General features: G+C 42.8%; 1 protein-coding gene across 1 annotated transcript in view; it reads right to left on the bottom strand.

Moving 5' to 3' along the window:
• Positions 1-16,507, bottom strand: part of ppp2r3a (protein phosphatase 2, regulatory subunit B'', alpha) — a 28,911-nt gene extending 12,404 nt beyond the window's left edge. Inside the window, exon 1 of the mRNA XM_030773643.1 lies at positions 14,293-16,507. Coding sequence (XP_030629503.1) covers positions 14,293-16,506 — 2,214 coding nt within the window. The 5' untranslated portion in view covers position 16,507. The remainder of the gene's footprint in view (positions 1-14,292) is intronic.
• Positions 16,508-16,776: the final 269 nt, after the last annotated feature.

Here is a 16,776-nt window from a genome sequence, read left to right as displayed (position 1 = left end):
ACACATTGTTAAATTCATGTTAGCAAGCCAAGAGGGGAGGCATTCCAGCAGTGTAGTATGTGAAAAAAAAGTAAAAAAGAACATTTTTGAACTCTCAATAAATTACAGCACAATTCTCAAAGAACGCATAGATTACCATTAAATTACAGCAAAATCTCATTTTTGTCACAATGTTTCAATTTTCTTGTGCTTCTGCTTAACTGATATCCAGTAATGTTCATACTTCTTTAGTTGTTTTTTTAGCCATCGCACAAACAGCCTTTAAAGGGCTGCTTTAAAAATGCATTAGATCTTATTTGATGGCCTCTTACTTGACGTAATTTAGGTTTAGCAATTACAGACAATATCCCATCTAGGATGTGTCATTTTATGGGATTTCATGTTAATGTATTCAGTTGTAATTCACCTGTAAATTCAATTCAGTTCCAATCCTGCAACCCCAGAAAGGAGTATCAATTTCAATTCCAATTCAGTTTCAAAGAAGTGAACTAAAAATAACTATTATGTCCCAAATCAGCTCAGCATTGAACCCTACACTGGTACAAAGTAATCTTAGCCTCCCATCTTTCTTTTCAGCATTAGAGTTGTACTAAAATAAATTTCGATTTGACTGAACAGGCTATGCTACATTTCTCTTCTTAATGAATGCTGTGTTTAATTATAATAGGCTTGCATATTTTGATGACAATCTTTTTTTTTTTTTTTTGATGGCAAATTCAATACAGACTGTATTGCAGCTTCAGCAAGGTATCAGTGAGAGGTGTTGAGAGTGTCTGACGAGAGCTCTGAATGGAACAGACGTGTTCTGACCATTCCACTATCAACCTCAGCTGCACTTTCCCGTACAAAGTTGTATTGATGTAGTATTTGTAATTGAATATGTTATAAATAGAAATGGCATACATTCTCCACTAATTATGCTTCTCTCTCTGTCTCTGTCTTTACATGTACATGCATGAGAGACCATAAACTGAGAATGATACAGTGTTGGACACATTTGACAGCTGACAGAAAGGCTCTAATCTACATTCTCAATTAAGACAACGCACAGCATGCATGCATGACTTGGGCGACCTCTAAAAGGAGCACGTTTTACAAGGCACTGTTGTTGGCAATTGACAGGTCAAGCTAAGCATGTGAATTATTACAGGAAGATGAAGCACGCATTGTATGAGGAAGAGTGCAATCCTGAGGTCTGTGTATTTTTAGGCTGATTAGATCTCCTGCTGATGTTGCTGTCTAAAACACTAAGGCAGTGAGCCAAGAAACACTAGCCTGGGCCTGGACTTGGTATCACTCACTCCACAACAATATCACGACTAAGTCACCTTGCATGTGTGTGGATTCTTTGGAAAACAAGTGTAGCTTGCGTTGGAACCAAGGTTACATTCTTAACACCTTTGCTGTATGAAACGCCTGCCGTTCTCAGAAATGACCCCACAGCCTCACATCTGTTACTGGAGGCTGCAATACCACAAAAATGTCTCCATGACTCTTACTGTTGTGTAATATGTGGGGATATCTCTCAGCGTGGCCAGAAAAACCTGTGCAATTTGTGAAAAAAAAAAGGATAACGATAGTATTTTAACAGCTGAAGCATGTAACTGGGGAGATACTGAAGTCAGATATGATCTGATATAATCAGTAATAGCTCATATTGATAGACTTAATTGCATTTCATGTGGCAACCCTTATGCATTAACCAATCGTTTTTCATTTTGTTGTGTAACTGCATTTGCAGTAGTACTGGATTGAAAATTGGATTGAGAGCGCAAGCTTCTGTTGAAAGAACTAGCCCATGTACTTCCTCCCGATTTAAGAAAAGCACTAAAGCACAGTAACAAAGATCTAACCCCCATTGACGATGTTTATATCTTATTTTTTAAAGAGCTTGCCATCAAGCATGACTTTCCCTCTGTTAATCCAACGCAGTGAAGAAATACTTAAGTGTAAAAAAGTGTCTGAGTGTAAATAAATTTGAAGATCTGGCATGAGTGTCTTTACCATTAGTCTTGGTAAAGTTAAAGCAGACCTTAGAGTCAAAGAGAGACACCTGTCTGCATGCGCAAATCCTGCCCCGCATAAGTCTGTTCACCGTTTCAGGCTAATTAGTTTTCCATGTTATGAAATAGTTGCGAGGTGTCTGTAGGTGGAGTCGGGGCAGGGGGCTTGTCACTGCTGGGGTGTGAGTGCATTCGCTGAGATAAGCAATGTAGACGCTGTGCTGGGAAACCCTATGAGTAGGGACAGTTAATACCCAGAACTCCGTTTACACCCTGCTCTCTTCAGCGTCAGCAGCACACCTGTCTGCACTGGCCTGCGTAGGTCGGACGGTTCCGGGACGTGCTGTAACTGGCTCTGGAGTGGCTGGAGTTCTGTTCCCACATTGAGACAGGCTAATGGAGATGACTGACCACCTGTCTCTAACTCATCTCATCACCGCTGAGCCAATAACCAATCCTTAGCCTCCATTTTCAATTAACACTGACTACTCAACGAGCACCGTGGAGAATCTGTGCTCTCTGAGGGCCTTAATTTCATTTTCCATGATTTCTTTTCCAGTGACCTTTCTGTGTGACCTTAGCTGTTCTGATGTGTTGTTTTGCATGTGGAAAAAAAAAATCAAACACGTTATCGGTCCTACATGGACAAAACGAGCCATGGCACCTCCAGAATTTGAGGGAATAACAATGTTTTCATTCCATTAATTTCCTTTAGGATTCAGTTGCACAGTACTGGGATGCCTCCAACATCATAACCCCAAAATGCCACCGTCCCACCCTGGCCCAACCCCACTGTCCCTTTCCGGCAGTCATATAGTCACATTAAGATGCACTTCAGGCCTGATCTATCCCACAGTTTTTCCTGCCATCCCAAAAAAGACATGAGAGAAAGTACACGGCTGCCTAGTACCAGCTGTTTAGGCTTTCATTTCACCTTTTCAAGCTGCACTTAACATTTTGATTTATGCTGGAACAAGTGCAGTTTAGGCCTAGGAGGTTTGAGGGTCCAGATCAGAGGATCATTGTGACATTAGAGCTGGGTTAAAGCTTGGTCCGACAGAGCCGTGCGGGTACAGGCGGGCTCTGGGGTTATTCTGAGTCCGCTGTTTCCGCCTCGGCAGTGTCATCAACCTCCTCTGACTGTAAAAAGGACCCCAGAATACTCGGCTCTCTGAATATTGAGTACTGGGGCAGACAGACAGACAGACAGAGAGAGGGGGAGGGAAAGAGAGGGAGAGAGAGAGAGAGGAGGGGTGATAGAGGTATAATTTATACCCCTCAGCTGCTCCAGCCTTGAGCCTGAGCTGGTTTAATATGATGGTAATCTAGTGATTATAATGTTGCGTCTCCAGCAGGTTAAGGATGCCTAGAGCCTCCGAGTACTATGCATGTCCAGGAACACTGCTCCCTGCCTTCAATGCACTTTTAAGCAACTTTCAAGGAAGCAATAAGCAATGTGAACACCCCATACCTCCACTACTAAAGCAGTGTATGCATCAGATTCTCATGATCTCATGACCAACCAGGGTTTGAATAGCCTGGTCATGACAAAGTTTCAATTTCAAAATCTGCGATCAAATGTAATTAAACATCACTTCTTCACATGCTATCATGGCCTTTGTTACTCTTCCACAACATAGTGTACATGAATGTGCTTTGATAATTTTTGTATAGATAGTTTTTGTTGACACTAACTGCTATGATTGTTGGAGATGCCTGTTATGGCAATATTATCACATTGTTCTGCTGGTCTATAATGCAGAGATCTTGTACAGATCTACTGATTAAAGAAATCGTAGAAATTCCCGGGGTAGGGATAACCATTTGCTGGATTTGCTCTCGTCCAAATGTAGTACATGTGAATTTAATATTCAGAGGCTCATGGAGGCCTTAACAAGCAGCACCAGGTGTGTTGGTATATGGTTTAAATAAAATCTTGCAAACTCCCCAGAAAGCAGATTGCCTGCTGCTGGTCTAAAGGAGCACCACACGTACAGGGTGTTATATCATTGTAGCATGCACCACGAGCAAGAAAGTAACTGAGACACATAGCCGCGTACATCCCGGCAGGTTCTCAGAGTGGGCCGGGCAGGACAAACCATCCATCTTCCCGCCCCAGCCCTGCCCCCCCAATACACACACACACACACACACACAGACACTCTGCAGAAGCCTCTGCCATGTGTGTAAAATGATCCCTGCAGATAAAGCTTCTAATTTGCAGTTTATTTCTGCAACAGGCACCAGGCAGACTTTAGAAACACTCCAAAATACACACACGGAACACACACGAAACACACACACACAAACATATACGTGCGCGTGTGCACACACACACACACACTATGCTTCCAGTCCGTTTGAAAATAGAAACGCCAAATACCATCACCATGGCGATAACCCTTTACCTGGACTGAAAGAGGCACTTTGGAATGTTTGGCTACGAAAGACGCCTTATTTCCACACATGCTGCTTTGAGCCAGCATGAGGAAGTCGATTTTATGAGGGCCTATTCTATTCCAGGCTGGACCCCCTCTATGAAAAGGCAAACAGCAAAGCTACCAAAGACTCCACCATTCAATTACAGCTCGTAAATGCAACGAAGGCCGCGGAGGACAGCGAGGCTGTTACGAAGTCGGTCTATTTACTTTGCACTCAGAGTTCTCCAAATGCCATGGAACAGACTGCTAGTGTCTAGGAACTGATCACCTTTCTATTTAATTAACATTCTCAGTCTGCCTCACCGCGTGTGCGCTTTTGAAGTAAAAGAGAGGGAGCAAACTGAGACTCATTCCGTTTCAGTTACGAACGGCGCACCATCAAATAAAATGATACAAATCTATTGCTTAATGTGTCATCATTTTCACTTTAATGATTAATCAGCAAAATTGTACCATCTCTGGGCGCTGAATTAATAAAATGTGTAACGTACTGGATGAGCTTGAGGCAGCAAAATGCCCGGAGGATTCCCATAAAAGACAGCAAGGAAAGGGTATGTGTGGATTGTCGTAATTAATTACACCCCTAGTTGTGCTGTCTGTCAGTGTCTTCCTCCCCTCCCCTTCTCTTGCTCAATGCGATATCCACATGTTCTTGTTTACCCTTTTGCTAATATCTATTCAGAGCACATCATGGCGCTGGACTTGGCTCTTGGCCGTGCTGTCTAACGTTTTAAGACCCAAAAAGCAGAGTGCCCTGAAAAGCAGATTACGATTCTCTCCAATCTCTATTTGGGCTGAGAGACCCTCCCCCTCCACTCCCTCTCTCTTTCTCTCTCTCTCTCTCTCTCTCTCTCTCTCTCTCTCCCTCTCTCTCTCTCTCTCTCTGAGTATTTGGTTGGTTGTTAATCTAACAAACAAATGGATCATCAGTCATTCCTTTGCAATCTTTGGTCATTTTGAAAAACTAACCAAATTTAGTGGCAGTTGGTTACAAGTTAGAGCTACAAAAATCAGCAGTGGACCTGTTAATGAAATCATCTAACGCTGTTCAGTGGCACTTGGTAATCTATTCATGAGGGTGACCATGTACAACTGTCAGAATAAGACTTGCAATACTCATTTTTAGCCAGCAGATGGAGGTAGATAACTTAAAATTAAGACCATGAAAGTATGACACAATAAGGACACCCATCTTGAACCTGATCAACAGAAACAGATGTCTGCCATTACTGACTATACTTATGAGTAAGCAGTCTCTCAGAATTTCAAAGAGGCCACAAAGCCTTTCCCATATCAAAAATTCAAAAGTGCCCCACATGCGGTAACACACATAGAAGAAGCAACAAATAATAAATTTGACAAAGCATGTGACAGAATGTCAAACATGCCTCCTGTCAAGCAGGCAGAGGGCTGCGCATGATGGGCGTTTAGAGCGGGCCTTTGAAATAAGACTCAGAGGGTCATCCCACTCCACACACACCTGTTGGATTCAGTGTTATACTGGAAGTGGAGGTCAGACCTGTCTCACCCTACTCAAAGCCATGCTATTTCCTGCCCGGGAAAGCAACAAGGTCACGACCTTGAGGGAAAAGAGCCATCTCACCCATCTCACACCCTGCCCACATCTTACCCTCAACCAATTGCTCTTGTTGTTGGGACAGATTGAGGCCAGAGGCATTGTAGCTCATCAGGGTCATTGTGGAGCCCTTTAGTTTGTCAGGACTTTGATTTGGAGAGGGGGAGAAAGCATTAGTTTGGGCTCAAGTGTTTCCAAAATGCGACGGGTCACGTCTCACACTTCCTGCCCCACTTAGCCCCTGACAGAAACTCTGGTCCACTTAGCGATGAGAGGGCTATGAGGCACAAAGTAAGGTGTGAGGTGAGATTTGTGACAAGGACAAAGCTCTCATAGACTGAGTTCATTATGTCTCCCCTGAACTGGGGCACAAATGGAAAATATGGCCAGGTACAAAGCAGTGCAAATAAAGCTTACTCAGAAAGGCTTGGTAAGGGAATGTGTAATTTTCCAAAAATGAGTTGTTATGAATTTTTTGTACAAATATCTTCTCTCTAATTGGAACACTAGATGGCAGACTTTCATCCTTAATTCTACAAGTCAAACTAGTACTAATGAGATTTTTCCTTCCAAATTTTTCTTCCGTTATAAAACCACCAATACCTAAAGATGTTATCAAGGCACTTCATCCTTAAATGATTAAACATAAATTTTGTGAATTGCGTATTACGTTCACGGTGAGGTAGGTTTACAGGTATATTGTTGAATGCACACAGTTTTCAGAGGCCTGAGATGCATGAACATTTGTTCGTTTCAAAGCTGAGTCATAATAAATTGGTCATGTTGAATAATAGCTTCACTCAGATGTTTTTTTTTTCTCCTCCCTAGACCAGAAGTGGCTAGTCAGCCCATAGGGAATTGAGTTATGGAAATGTATGAGACTGTCTGTCTATTATATGGGGGGCTATCCACTGTCTACCTCACTGTCAACACTCTCTGACGTTTGCAAAGTATTGAGTTTCCAAAACCAGTTACAGGGACCAAATTTCATCTTAAGACTTTGTTTTTCAGTCTGCACCCAGCCCTCCCCCTTTCTTTTCCCCTCCTCCATGAGTCTTGACTAAGTCGGACACTCCCACCAGCAGAACCAGCTGGAACAACAAATGCACCTAGTTAGAGAGCAACCTGACATGGATCTGTCAGAGCCACTGGCAACCAATCCTTAAAACAGAATTATGCCAGAGCCTTGTGTTCTCTGTCTGGATATAGGTCATAAATCAACTTGTTGAAATATTACTAATAGCCCAATGTTGTGTTAAGACATATCTTCACAGCTGTGGGGAAATTATTGCTTTATTAACCATGCAGAAATTACTAGGAGTATTTGTTGTTCAGAAGTTATGGTACCTTCGAGTGTATGACGAATTCCCTTTTCACAAGTAGGCCTATTCACTTCAAATACTTCCGTGAGATAAAGAAAAGTAACAGACAAGTCAACTTGACCATGAGGTGTCACTGGCTAATACAGGAAGAGACAAAAAACTATGACTAATTCAGTAACCTAATGACTCGACTCAACGATTGAAACTTATGGTATATATAAAAACTCATCAGCTAGTGAATGGTTTGAGAAAAAAAAAACTGATCATTCTACAGCAGATAAGAGTGTCTGTGGACTCTTTGACTCAAAAGAAAGGTGTTCACTCAGGCATAAAACTCAACTGAAAACTGGCCAGCAAAATCTTGGCCCTTTTGACTGTTCTAGTCTGAGCTGGGCTTCAGTGAAAGAAGCTCCACGTATCGATGCTCTGATTGGATAAACAAGAAGCTTTCCCAACTGAGATTTCTCCCTCGGTGTGATTTCTGGCATCCTTTCTGTCTCAGCTCACGGTAAAATGGGTAATCTCTTGGATAAAGACTTGCAGACTGTGTCTTAGTCAGAGGCCCACCCTGTCTAAAAGACACACCTTTCCATTTTTCCACAGCACAAGAGGCATGGCATTGGTTCATCCGTGCAACCTAACAGAGAGAAGTGTGTCTAGACAGTACAAAGCAAGAACATGTTAATGGTGCTTAAATATTGCAGCAAAAAGTAATCATCTACTCACATCAAATACCATTAATTACACGACTGCAATGTAATTTTATATAATATAATGATACATAATAACTGAGGTTACTATCATGGCAGCAACATCAGCATTTCTAGAACATTTAACATGAATCCCACACTATGTCAAACTGTAATGGATGTTGAAATATCATTAGCCTGGTCCATTAATAAAAAGAAGCTAGGATATGGCATATCAGTTCAACAGCAAAACCCAACCAGTCCAGAGAACAACATGGCTTCCCTAAAGATTTCTGGAATGTTGAGAATGTTATGAGCAAATGCTCCATGAACATCTTTTTGTTCCATTTTCCAGGCTCTAGGAGAATGTCACATACACACTGTACTGAGGAATAATTAACGAAATGTCAGGAGAGGATGCTATGAGACAAAAATCCTTGCCAAAGTGTCTGAGCCACTGGTTAAAAATGTGTGGAAAAGGTTAAAAAATGTTAATGACTAATCAAAAAACATTTTTAACGGAATTTTACACTTTCCAGTGACCTTTTGAGGAACAATTTGGCATGCCGACCATTTTAGATTAAGTTATTGCTATCCTGACTTCATCCCCTTTTAAGTCAAATCAATACCCAACAACCCAGAAACACTACTCTCTGGCTTTCTCATTTTAAATACCTGAACATGCTCATTTTCTCTCAAACTCATTTGAAGGAAAACGGGATAAGTGGTGAAACAGAATCAAAGCTGCGGGCCTCTGCACCACTTGGCTCATACTGGAAAGCCAGACTGCGTCTGACAGGCAGCCCAGCGGAGCTGGGAGTGGGGCCACAGCTGACTAACACTTCATCCACAGATGTATAAACACAGACTAACATCTTCCAAGCCCCACAACAACCTCAAACAAACCTCTTTCAGGCTACCCCCAAACTCCAATCAAGCCCTTTGAAAGCTGCCTTACCCGCTTTACCGTCTATTTCATTTTGCATGTCACACATTCAGCTTTGAAGCTCACACTGACAACAGTCTGACATTTCTTTTGAAGACTATCCAAATTTTCAGAAATTCTCCTACAGAGTTCCTCAAATTGACTGCTTAAGGCCTCTTGATTATTTTCCTTTCCTAATTTAATGTTTATTCTGTTTACTGTCTCACAAAATGTGTACACGCCCTGTTCAAAGCATAATGCTATATTTATGTAAAAAAAAAATCTACAGTGGATATGAGTTTTGATTCTTTCCCTGTTGACAATCCTTTAACCAAAGAGGAGCTGAGATGTATGAATGAGCTGAATGGGAACTTAGTTACATTGTAACAAAATGGGAAGCGCTATTCCATGCAGGGTTGATGGTCATAGGGCAAAGAACAACACTGAGGCTGTCCATTCTCCTTGTGCCAGCTCAGTGTGCCAAAAAAAAGGATTTCAGAAGCCATGGGAGGGACACTTCTATAGCACTACAATGCTACTGGCAACTCAAACGCTGGGAAAAATGACTACAAGCCAGACTCCCAGAAAGCACAAGGGAAACCTTCCGACGTCATTCTGGGGTTCGTCTCTGTCTATAGGCTGTTACATATTACACTTTTCTCTGTTTAGTGCAGGTTGTTGTCCAGTTGCCATGTAGTTACACATCGCTTTATTATGGAAGTCCGGCCCTTGCCTTTAGATTTTTGTATTGGAAACCCTTCACAAATAGCAACAGGCCCTCCTGCTCAGTGGGGTGTTGTGCGAGGGGGTTTCTTGCAGACCTTGGCGCAGCTTGCTGGTGTGACTTCATTTCCTCTCAGAGTGAGGCAGCAGCAATGGTGATGTAATTCTCTGTTGACCCTGAGTAAACAACTCTGGGAAAAAAAAGGGCAAACACAGGAGGTGTACCAAGCATTGCAAACCCTTCCACACCCCACTTTCACTGCACCTCAGAAATCAGGCGAAGAAACCCTACAGTCATGAGCAGGCGAAGAGTCTCATGAATGATTCATTGGCTGTACAAAGATGAAAAGTGTTTTGAAAACATGTGGCACAGTGCTGTATATGCAGTGGTACAATGGAAAAGCTACTTAGATGAAAGGGATTTGATTATTAACAGAGACCAATTAACATACACTGGAGTGCAGCTGTTTTCTGCATTGATTCATACTGTTAATTGAAAACCAAAATATATACTCTAATGACACCATCTCTGTCTCTCATTTACTGCTACTCAGGCATTGACTTACATTCATTAACCAGCTGTGTTTCTTCATACCACCAATTACTGATGTATTCTTTAGACTTCAGCTGTAGGGTACAGGTGCACTGACTGCTATGGGTACTCACATGCTGATTATTATTATTATTATTATTGTTGTTGTTATTGCTATTATTATTATTGTTGTTGTTGTTGTTGTTATTATTATTATTATTATTATTATTATTATTATTATTATTATTATTATTATTATTATTATTATTATTATTACTACTACTACTACTATTACTACTACTACTACTATTACTACTACTACTAGTGTCTTCTAACCCACAGAGGAGATTCATCAGTCAGATCAGTCAGTCTAATGAGGGCATAAATAGAATGCAAAAAGCCCCCTATTCTACATAGCCTCAAAGAAAACCGTATTGAGTAGAGGACAATAAAGCAACACCAATAAATGAAAAAGGAAGAGTCTTTTTCTTCATTGAGTGTCTGTGTATCTGGTTGTTCAAACAAATGCATCAAAACATTGCAGCGTGGTAAGATATCTGTCTGTGCAAAAGCTATAATATGGTATGCATTTCCATCTGTATAAAAGCTACTTGTGGAACCCTTTTTTAAAAAAATCTTAATTATTATTTCATTTTACTTTATTTCCTTCTTTTGCATGAGAATACTGACATAGATTGCACTTTCCTCAGGGAATAGCATCTCTCGATTAAGTCATCATCATTGTTTCACTGTATTTTTCAGGCTTTAGTAGGAAAACATCAGTGAGTTAACTTTCAGTTTCTCCATCTGCAACTGTGCATTAGCCGGCCAGCAATCTGGGCTTGGAAGAAATCTAGCTGATTTATGTTAACTGCAATTCCTCTACTGCCCACCAGGGGTTCACTGTCACCATGGAGATTAATGGTACTTCCTGACAGGTGCAGGAGAAGGACATATTGCCTTGTCAGCACCTCACAGTAAAACCAACAGGACAGGGTCTTCCGTCCAACAAAGAAGACGCAACTCATAGATTCACGCTCGGCTTTTTTCCGGAAGCTTCCCAACAGCGCTGTATATCATAAACTTCTGCATTTTAAATATCCTCCCACATCTCTCGATTCTCCCGTCAGCGTTAAATTACTAATTAATATACTTGTTCAGTGTTGCTACCATTCTGTTTGTGTGAGACCAACACAAGACTGATCTCTGAAGACTGTTTTGGTCCTTAGCCTCCAGGGTTACCCTGTCAGCGCTAAACAACAGCAGCATGGAGGCCCAATCCTGCTGACCTTCTTTTTTAAACTTCACCTACTGTTTAGACTAGCAATCAGAGGAGAACAGAGGCCTTCAGAAACATAGGCCTTGCTCAAGACCACAGCCACACAGAGACAACCAACCATCAGTTTAGGCAGTGATTCAACAAGACGAGAGCTGACAGATGGGGCACAGCTTGATCCACTCAATGCTTCTTGTGTGTGTTTGTGATGACACTAACCGGAAGACCAGTGACAGAAAAACACCAATCAGCTCCAGCTTTGTGCTCAGCTGTGCCCTACAGATGCAGCTACTTTCAGTCTCCAGTCATTAACAGAAAACAGACCTAACAAAACAACTTTTAAGTGTGAACATGCATGGCAGCATGTCTCTGCCACCTTGTTTACCCCCTGTGATTGGCAGCTTTGTGTTTAATTAGGGGCATTGAGCAAGGCGTTTGGCGTGGGTCTCTTATTTGTATAGCTCCCCTAGGTGCCAGAGGGGAGATCAGGTTAACGGAGAGCTACTACCAAACTTAGCTGTGACCCCTGCAGCACTGCTGGGTCCGTTTTCCCTGTGGCGACAGTGAGTCTCTTAGCAGAATGCCATAGTAGGGGAGAAGGGGTGGGGGGATTGGAGGGGTGGGAGTAAACCGATTTAGGGCCCCTCTGACACCTTTGTCTGCAGACGACAAGGAGGTGGGTGCCCAGGGCAAAGCGACACCATTAACAGACCCAGTGCCAACAGACTGGCTACCCGCTCATGCTTTGACCTATCGGGACTCTGCAGAGGGACTCTGCCTCCAGCACAACAACTGCATGGTTACAACAGCCTGGGCCAGTCCTAAAATAACACATGAACCAATGAGTGACCTTACTGAGGAGCGACAAACTTTTTGTTATGAAATGCAGATTATTTTTTTTCCAATAAGGAACTGCTTAATCATTGAGACATAGAGTATGCATGGTATGCTGCCTCTTAAGTCATATGACTACTCCCCCTGCTCTGATATTTCTCTTGTGAGTTCCTTTCTTGAGGAAGAACCACAGAGTTTACTTAATGCTGACAAATTGCACTTTAATATTGTCCACTAAAGCAGTCAGCTTGAAAACACACATGGATGACACCTGCACAGTGTGATGGAAATGTGTACATTTATCATTAGTCAGAAAAGCAGGACAAAGACTATAGGGATGGTGATCCTGTCAATGTGACAATATCACCACTGTCCTCTGAGTCATACACATCCAAATGACTGCAATAGCAACCACGTCACAGCCTGTGTGTGTGTGTGTGTGTGTGTGTGTGTGTGTGTGTGTGTGTGCGCGTGTGTATGTGTTTGTCTATAGTAAGGCTGATCTGCTAAAGAGTTCTTGGTTATGTTTGGTTATCCATGTGAACAGATATAGGGAGGCAGGAGGAGCTGCCATCACCGGGGGGTTCCACTCTTGACAGGTGTCATGGCAACGTCATAAATAGAGTGCCCTAGATAACTGGTATGCTGGTGTTGGTTTACAAAGCCTGGTAAATAAACGTGAGGATTTAGCTCAGGAGAGAAAAGAAAGAAAGAGTGAGAGAGGGCTGTGATATAGAGGGAAAGTGAGAGATAAATATGAGACAGGACAACCACCACTGGAAACACACTCTGCCACATTGGTGACATGAGACGAGTTGCCATAGAGATTAAAACTGATCTTACTTTGGGAATTAAAATATGTAGATACACAATATAATAGTGAAGGATGAGCACTGATTTGTTCAAACTATATCAACATAATCAAATTGCAATTGTCCTTCCCACCTGCTTCAGTGGTAAAGTTCAGGAAAATGGCCAAATGTTGACAGGCTATTGAGAAATACACACTAACCTTGATTCAACTTCTAACTGTCAAGTATTACTCTGCAATCTTGTGCATGGGGTGGAGCACTAACCTGAGGTACAACCCTGATGCATGCTTTCACATTAGATACATACATATTTTTAGCTAGACATTTTTGGCAAGAGTTGTTTTGTTTTGTTTCAATCATTCAATAAACATGTCAGCTTTTACAAAAACAAGGCCATTCTGCATGCTAGTCAGCAGTTAACAGTCACCTTTCTTCATTACTGCACACTATAATACTACTGTATACTGAAACAACAGTTCAAATATACAGTACAGTAACACAGTCCAACATTTCAGCTAAGTGCATACTCCAAAACAATTATTTAACCACCATTCAACAATCAGCTTTGCTTTGGTGGATAATAGACCTTCAACCCACCCCTCAAGGCACACTTGCCCTAATTTTCAGAAGTGTGTAATGCTATGCATTTTCTTTAGATGAGTTTGATCCTATGCCAGTTAACTGTGAACACCTACATTTTGCGCCTCAGTGGATGGTGAAATTAATTTTCCACCTCAATTACATTTGCCTCTATTCCACAAAGCACAAAAACTCCCTGACAGTTTGACAGAAAACCTAAAGACACATTGTAAATACACCTCAGGGAAACTACATAACATTATAAATAATAGATAATACTGCTATTATTCACTCTTCCATCCATCCATTAATTTACTTTATTAATTCACCGACACATTAATCTATTAATTTATTCAGTATGGGCCAATGCATCATACCATCAATGTTCCACACAGTCACCACCAAAATGAAACAAGTCTATTCACTGTCTCATAAATCTCTTTCTCCATTGACAAACAGAACCCTTTTGTCTCATAGCCACACTTTAACTTACACAAACATTAGTTCCTTGACCTATTAGTGCAATGCAGAGAAGTGACTTATTTTTGTCTCTACTTAATAATACAACTATAAAACTCACCCTGATGACTTCAGGTGTCTGCTGGATCAGCAGGGTGGACCCTGGGTCACCCATTGTAGGAACTGGACAAGGGCTCGCTGCAGGCGTGGAGGCGGGTGTGGGAGTCAATGCAAGTAATGGCATTGCTGCAGGCAAAGGTGTGGGCATGGGCATGGGCATGGGCATGGGCATGGGAACAGGAACAGTCTCTGGTGTTGTCTCTGTTTTGGTGCTAGCCAGTGTGTCCTGGAGGAGACGCATCACCTCCCGCTCTTTAGACTGGGTGCCGGTGCCAGTGCCGGTCCCGCTCTCGACCAGCTCCTGAGCAAAACTCTCAATGCTCTCCAGAATCCTGAGCAGCAGTGCTCCATCATCTTCTTCAGTAACTTCCTCGACTGCACCTTCTGACGGCTTGGCCTGAGAAGAGATAGGAGTGTCTAATGTTGACAAGATGTTGGCTCCTGAGTCACCACTCACATTCTGAGGGGAGCCTGTCTGTTGAGCACAGTTCCTCAGTTCTGAACTTTTCATCTTAGGTGGCAGAGGTGGTTCCTTCTCCATTTTTTGGGAGAGGCACTCAAGGTCCATGAGAAGTTTATCTATATCATCATCCCCTCCTCTGCTCATGTGTTGGGCTGGTTTTACGAGAGGTTCCGTGCTCTTTGGGGATGTGTACATCTGGTTGGCCCCAGGCTCCAGTTTATTCTTGAATGCAATCCCATTCCTGTTCATTTCCGGAAGTTTGTCTGAAATAGTGGCACTAACATTGATACAGGGCTCAGAGTGGGCACTGGGCTTCTTAGGGATGTGTTTGGCCTCTGAGAAGCCAAGACTGTGTTTACCATCCCCTTTTACCGTCCTGTCCGGTGCCCTACACACATCAGCCTCCTCTTCTATGTACAATGCCTCCATGGTATCTTTGCAAAGGCTGTCAGTGCTGCAAGACAGCAGAGAGTTTGCAGAGGAAAATGGATCATGTCTACTGGTGGAAACACTGTGATGCAAGTTGCCAGTTGCAACACTACTGGTGGAGACATTGGGCAAGCTGTTGTGCTGCAACCCATTAGCAGGTTGAGATGCTCGGGTTGGCATGCCAGTGAGACCCTGGGTAGATTTTGTATTGCCTGTAAGTTCCTTGGGACTTTCATGAGAATCGGGCTGGGAGGGGGCGGAATTGGGTACAGGCTTAGCCAGAGGGGGGGAATGGACAACATCCTCATAGCGAGGAGGCTGCTCATTTCCAAAAATGGGGGAGAAGGAGTTTTGTTGCAGACCATGAAGGCTGTTGACCAGCTCAGCCAGTTCACTGTGTTCCTGCTTCCCAGGCTGACCTTGCTCTAGTTCCAGTGGTAGCCTTTTCAGGTAGTTGGAAAGCCGTGCCATCACGTTCTTGTAGATAACCTCAGGATTTCCTGAGTTTTCACTGTCACCCCCCATGGACTTCCTCTTGATGCACTGTTTAATTATGTCAGTGCACTTCTTCAAATCCTCAGAACACTTCAACAGGATGTCCAGACAGGCTTTAATGTCTTCCCCTGAGGTGTTGCTGTCTGTCTTGGTCTTCTCCAGTATGCGGGCAATCAGGCCCTCCTCTGTCAAATTGTTTAAGTAATGCGTAGCCACGTTGTTGAGGTTCTGCTCCAAGGAGGCACTCCGACTCAGCTTGTGCTCTTCCAGTACGGATTTTTGCAACATGCCAAATGGGGGACAGTTTTCGTCATTCCCGGAAAAGTGGCCATAAATGATGTCCAGATCCGTGGACCTCCGGCTGAAGGAGTCTGGCCTGACCTTTCGACCCTTCCTGAAGGTCACATGGCTGGACGAGTACTTGATCTTCTCAAAAGAAAATTCTTTGATTTTGCCACTAGCCAGGTTGATTGCCTCTCCTGTGATGTCTTTGAGGCTGGCTGAGCTTTGGATGGCTGATCCTTTTTTGACACGTGGGATCACCTGGTGGTAATATTCACAAAGGGTTCCAGGTGCAGCAATGCCATTCTCTACCGTCTTACTGGCAGGCTCGTGAAAGCTAATGGACTGGTCTGAGAAGGACTGGGTGATAGGACCCTCCAGAAGCTCCGCGCAGGTGCTCCGGTGGGCCACGGTACAGTTTAGCCCATGTTTGAGTGCGCCACATGGACCATTACAGTAGTGTACAGTGTGCTGGACACGGCGGTCAATCACTACACTGTTATAGCAGTTCACACTGCTTACCACAATGCGATATGTGGCAGCCATAGTCTTTGTCTCTTTACAATTCCTCAAGCCGGTTCATACAATCCAGAATTAAGTCTCTTAAAAAGCAATCATAGTCTTCGTTCAATAAATACTGTCCAAAAGATCAGTAAGGGGCTTTAAGTCCATATTCAAAAACAACAAAACAAAAATGAAAGTAGTATTCTTTTGCTGAGGCAAACAATAATAAAGGGGGACTCCAATTTCTGCTACTTCTGGTGGTTTTGAAAAAAGAAGAGGAGGAAAAGACAATCTAACCACCAATCTTCAGTT

This window comes from Chanos chanos, chromosome 5, assembly GCF_902362185.1.
Source record: "Chanos chanos chromosome 5, fChaCha1.1, whole genome shotgun sequence".
Lineage (NCBI taxonomy): Eukaryota > Metazoa > Chordata > Actinopteri > Gonorynchiformes > Chanidae > Chanos > Chanos chanos.
Note: the sequence above shows the minus strand (reverse complement) of the source record. Positions and strands in the feature narration are given on the sequence as shown.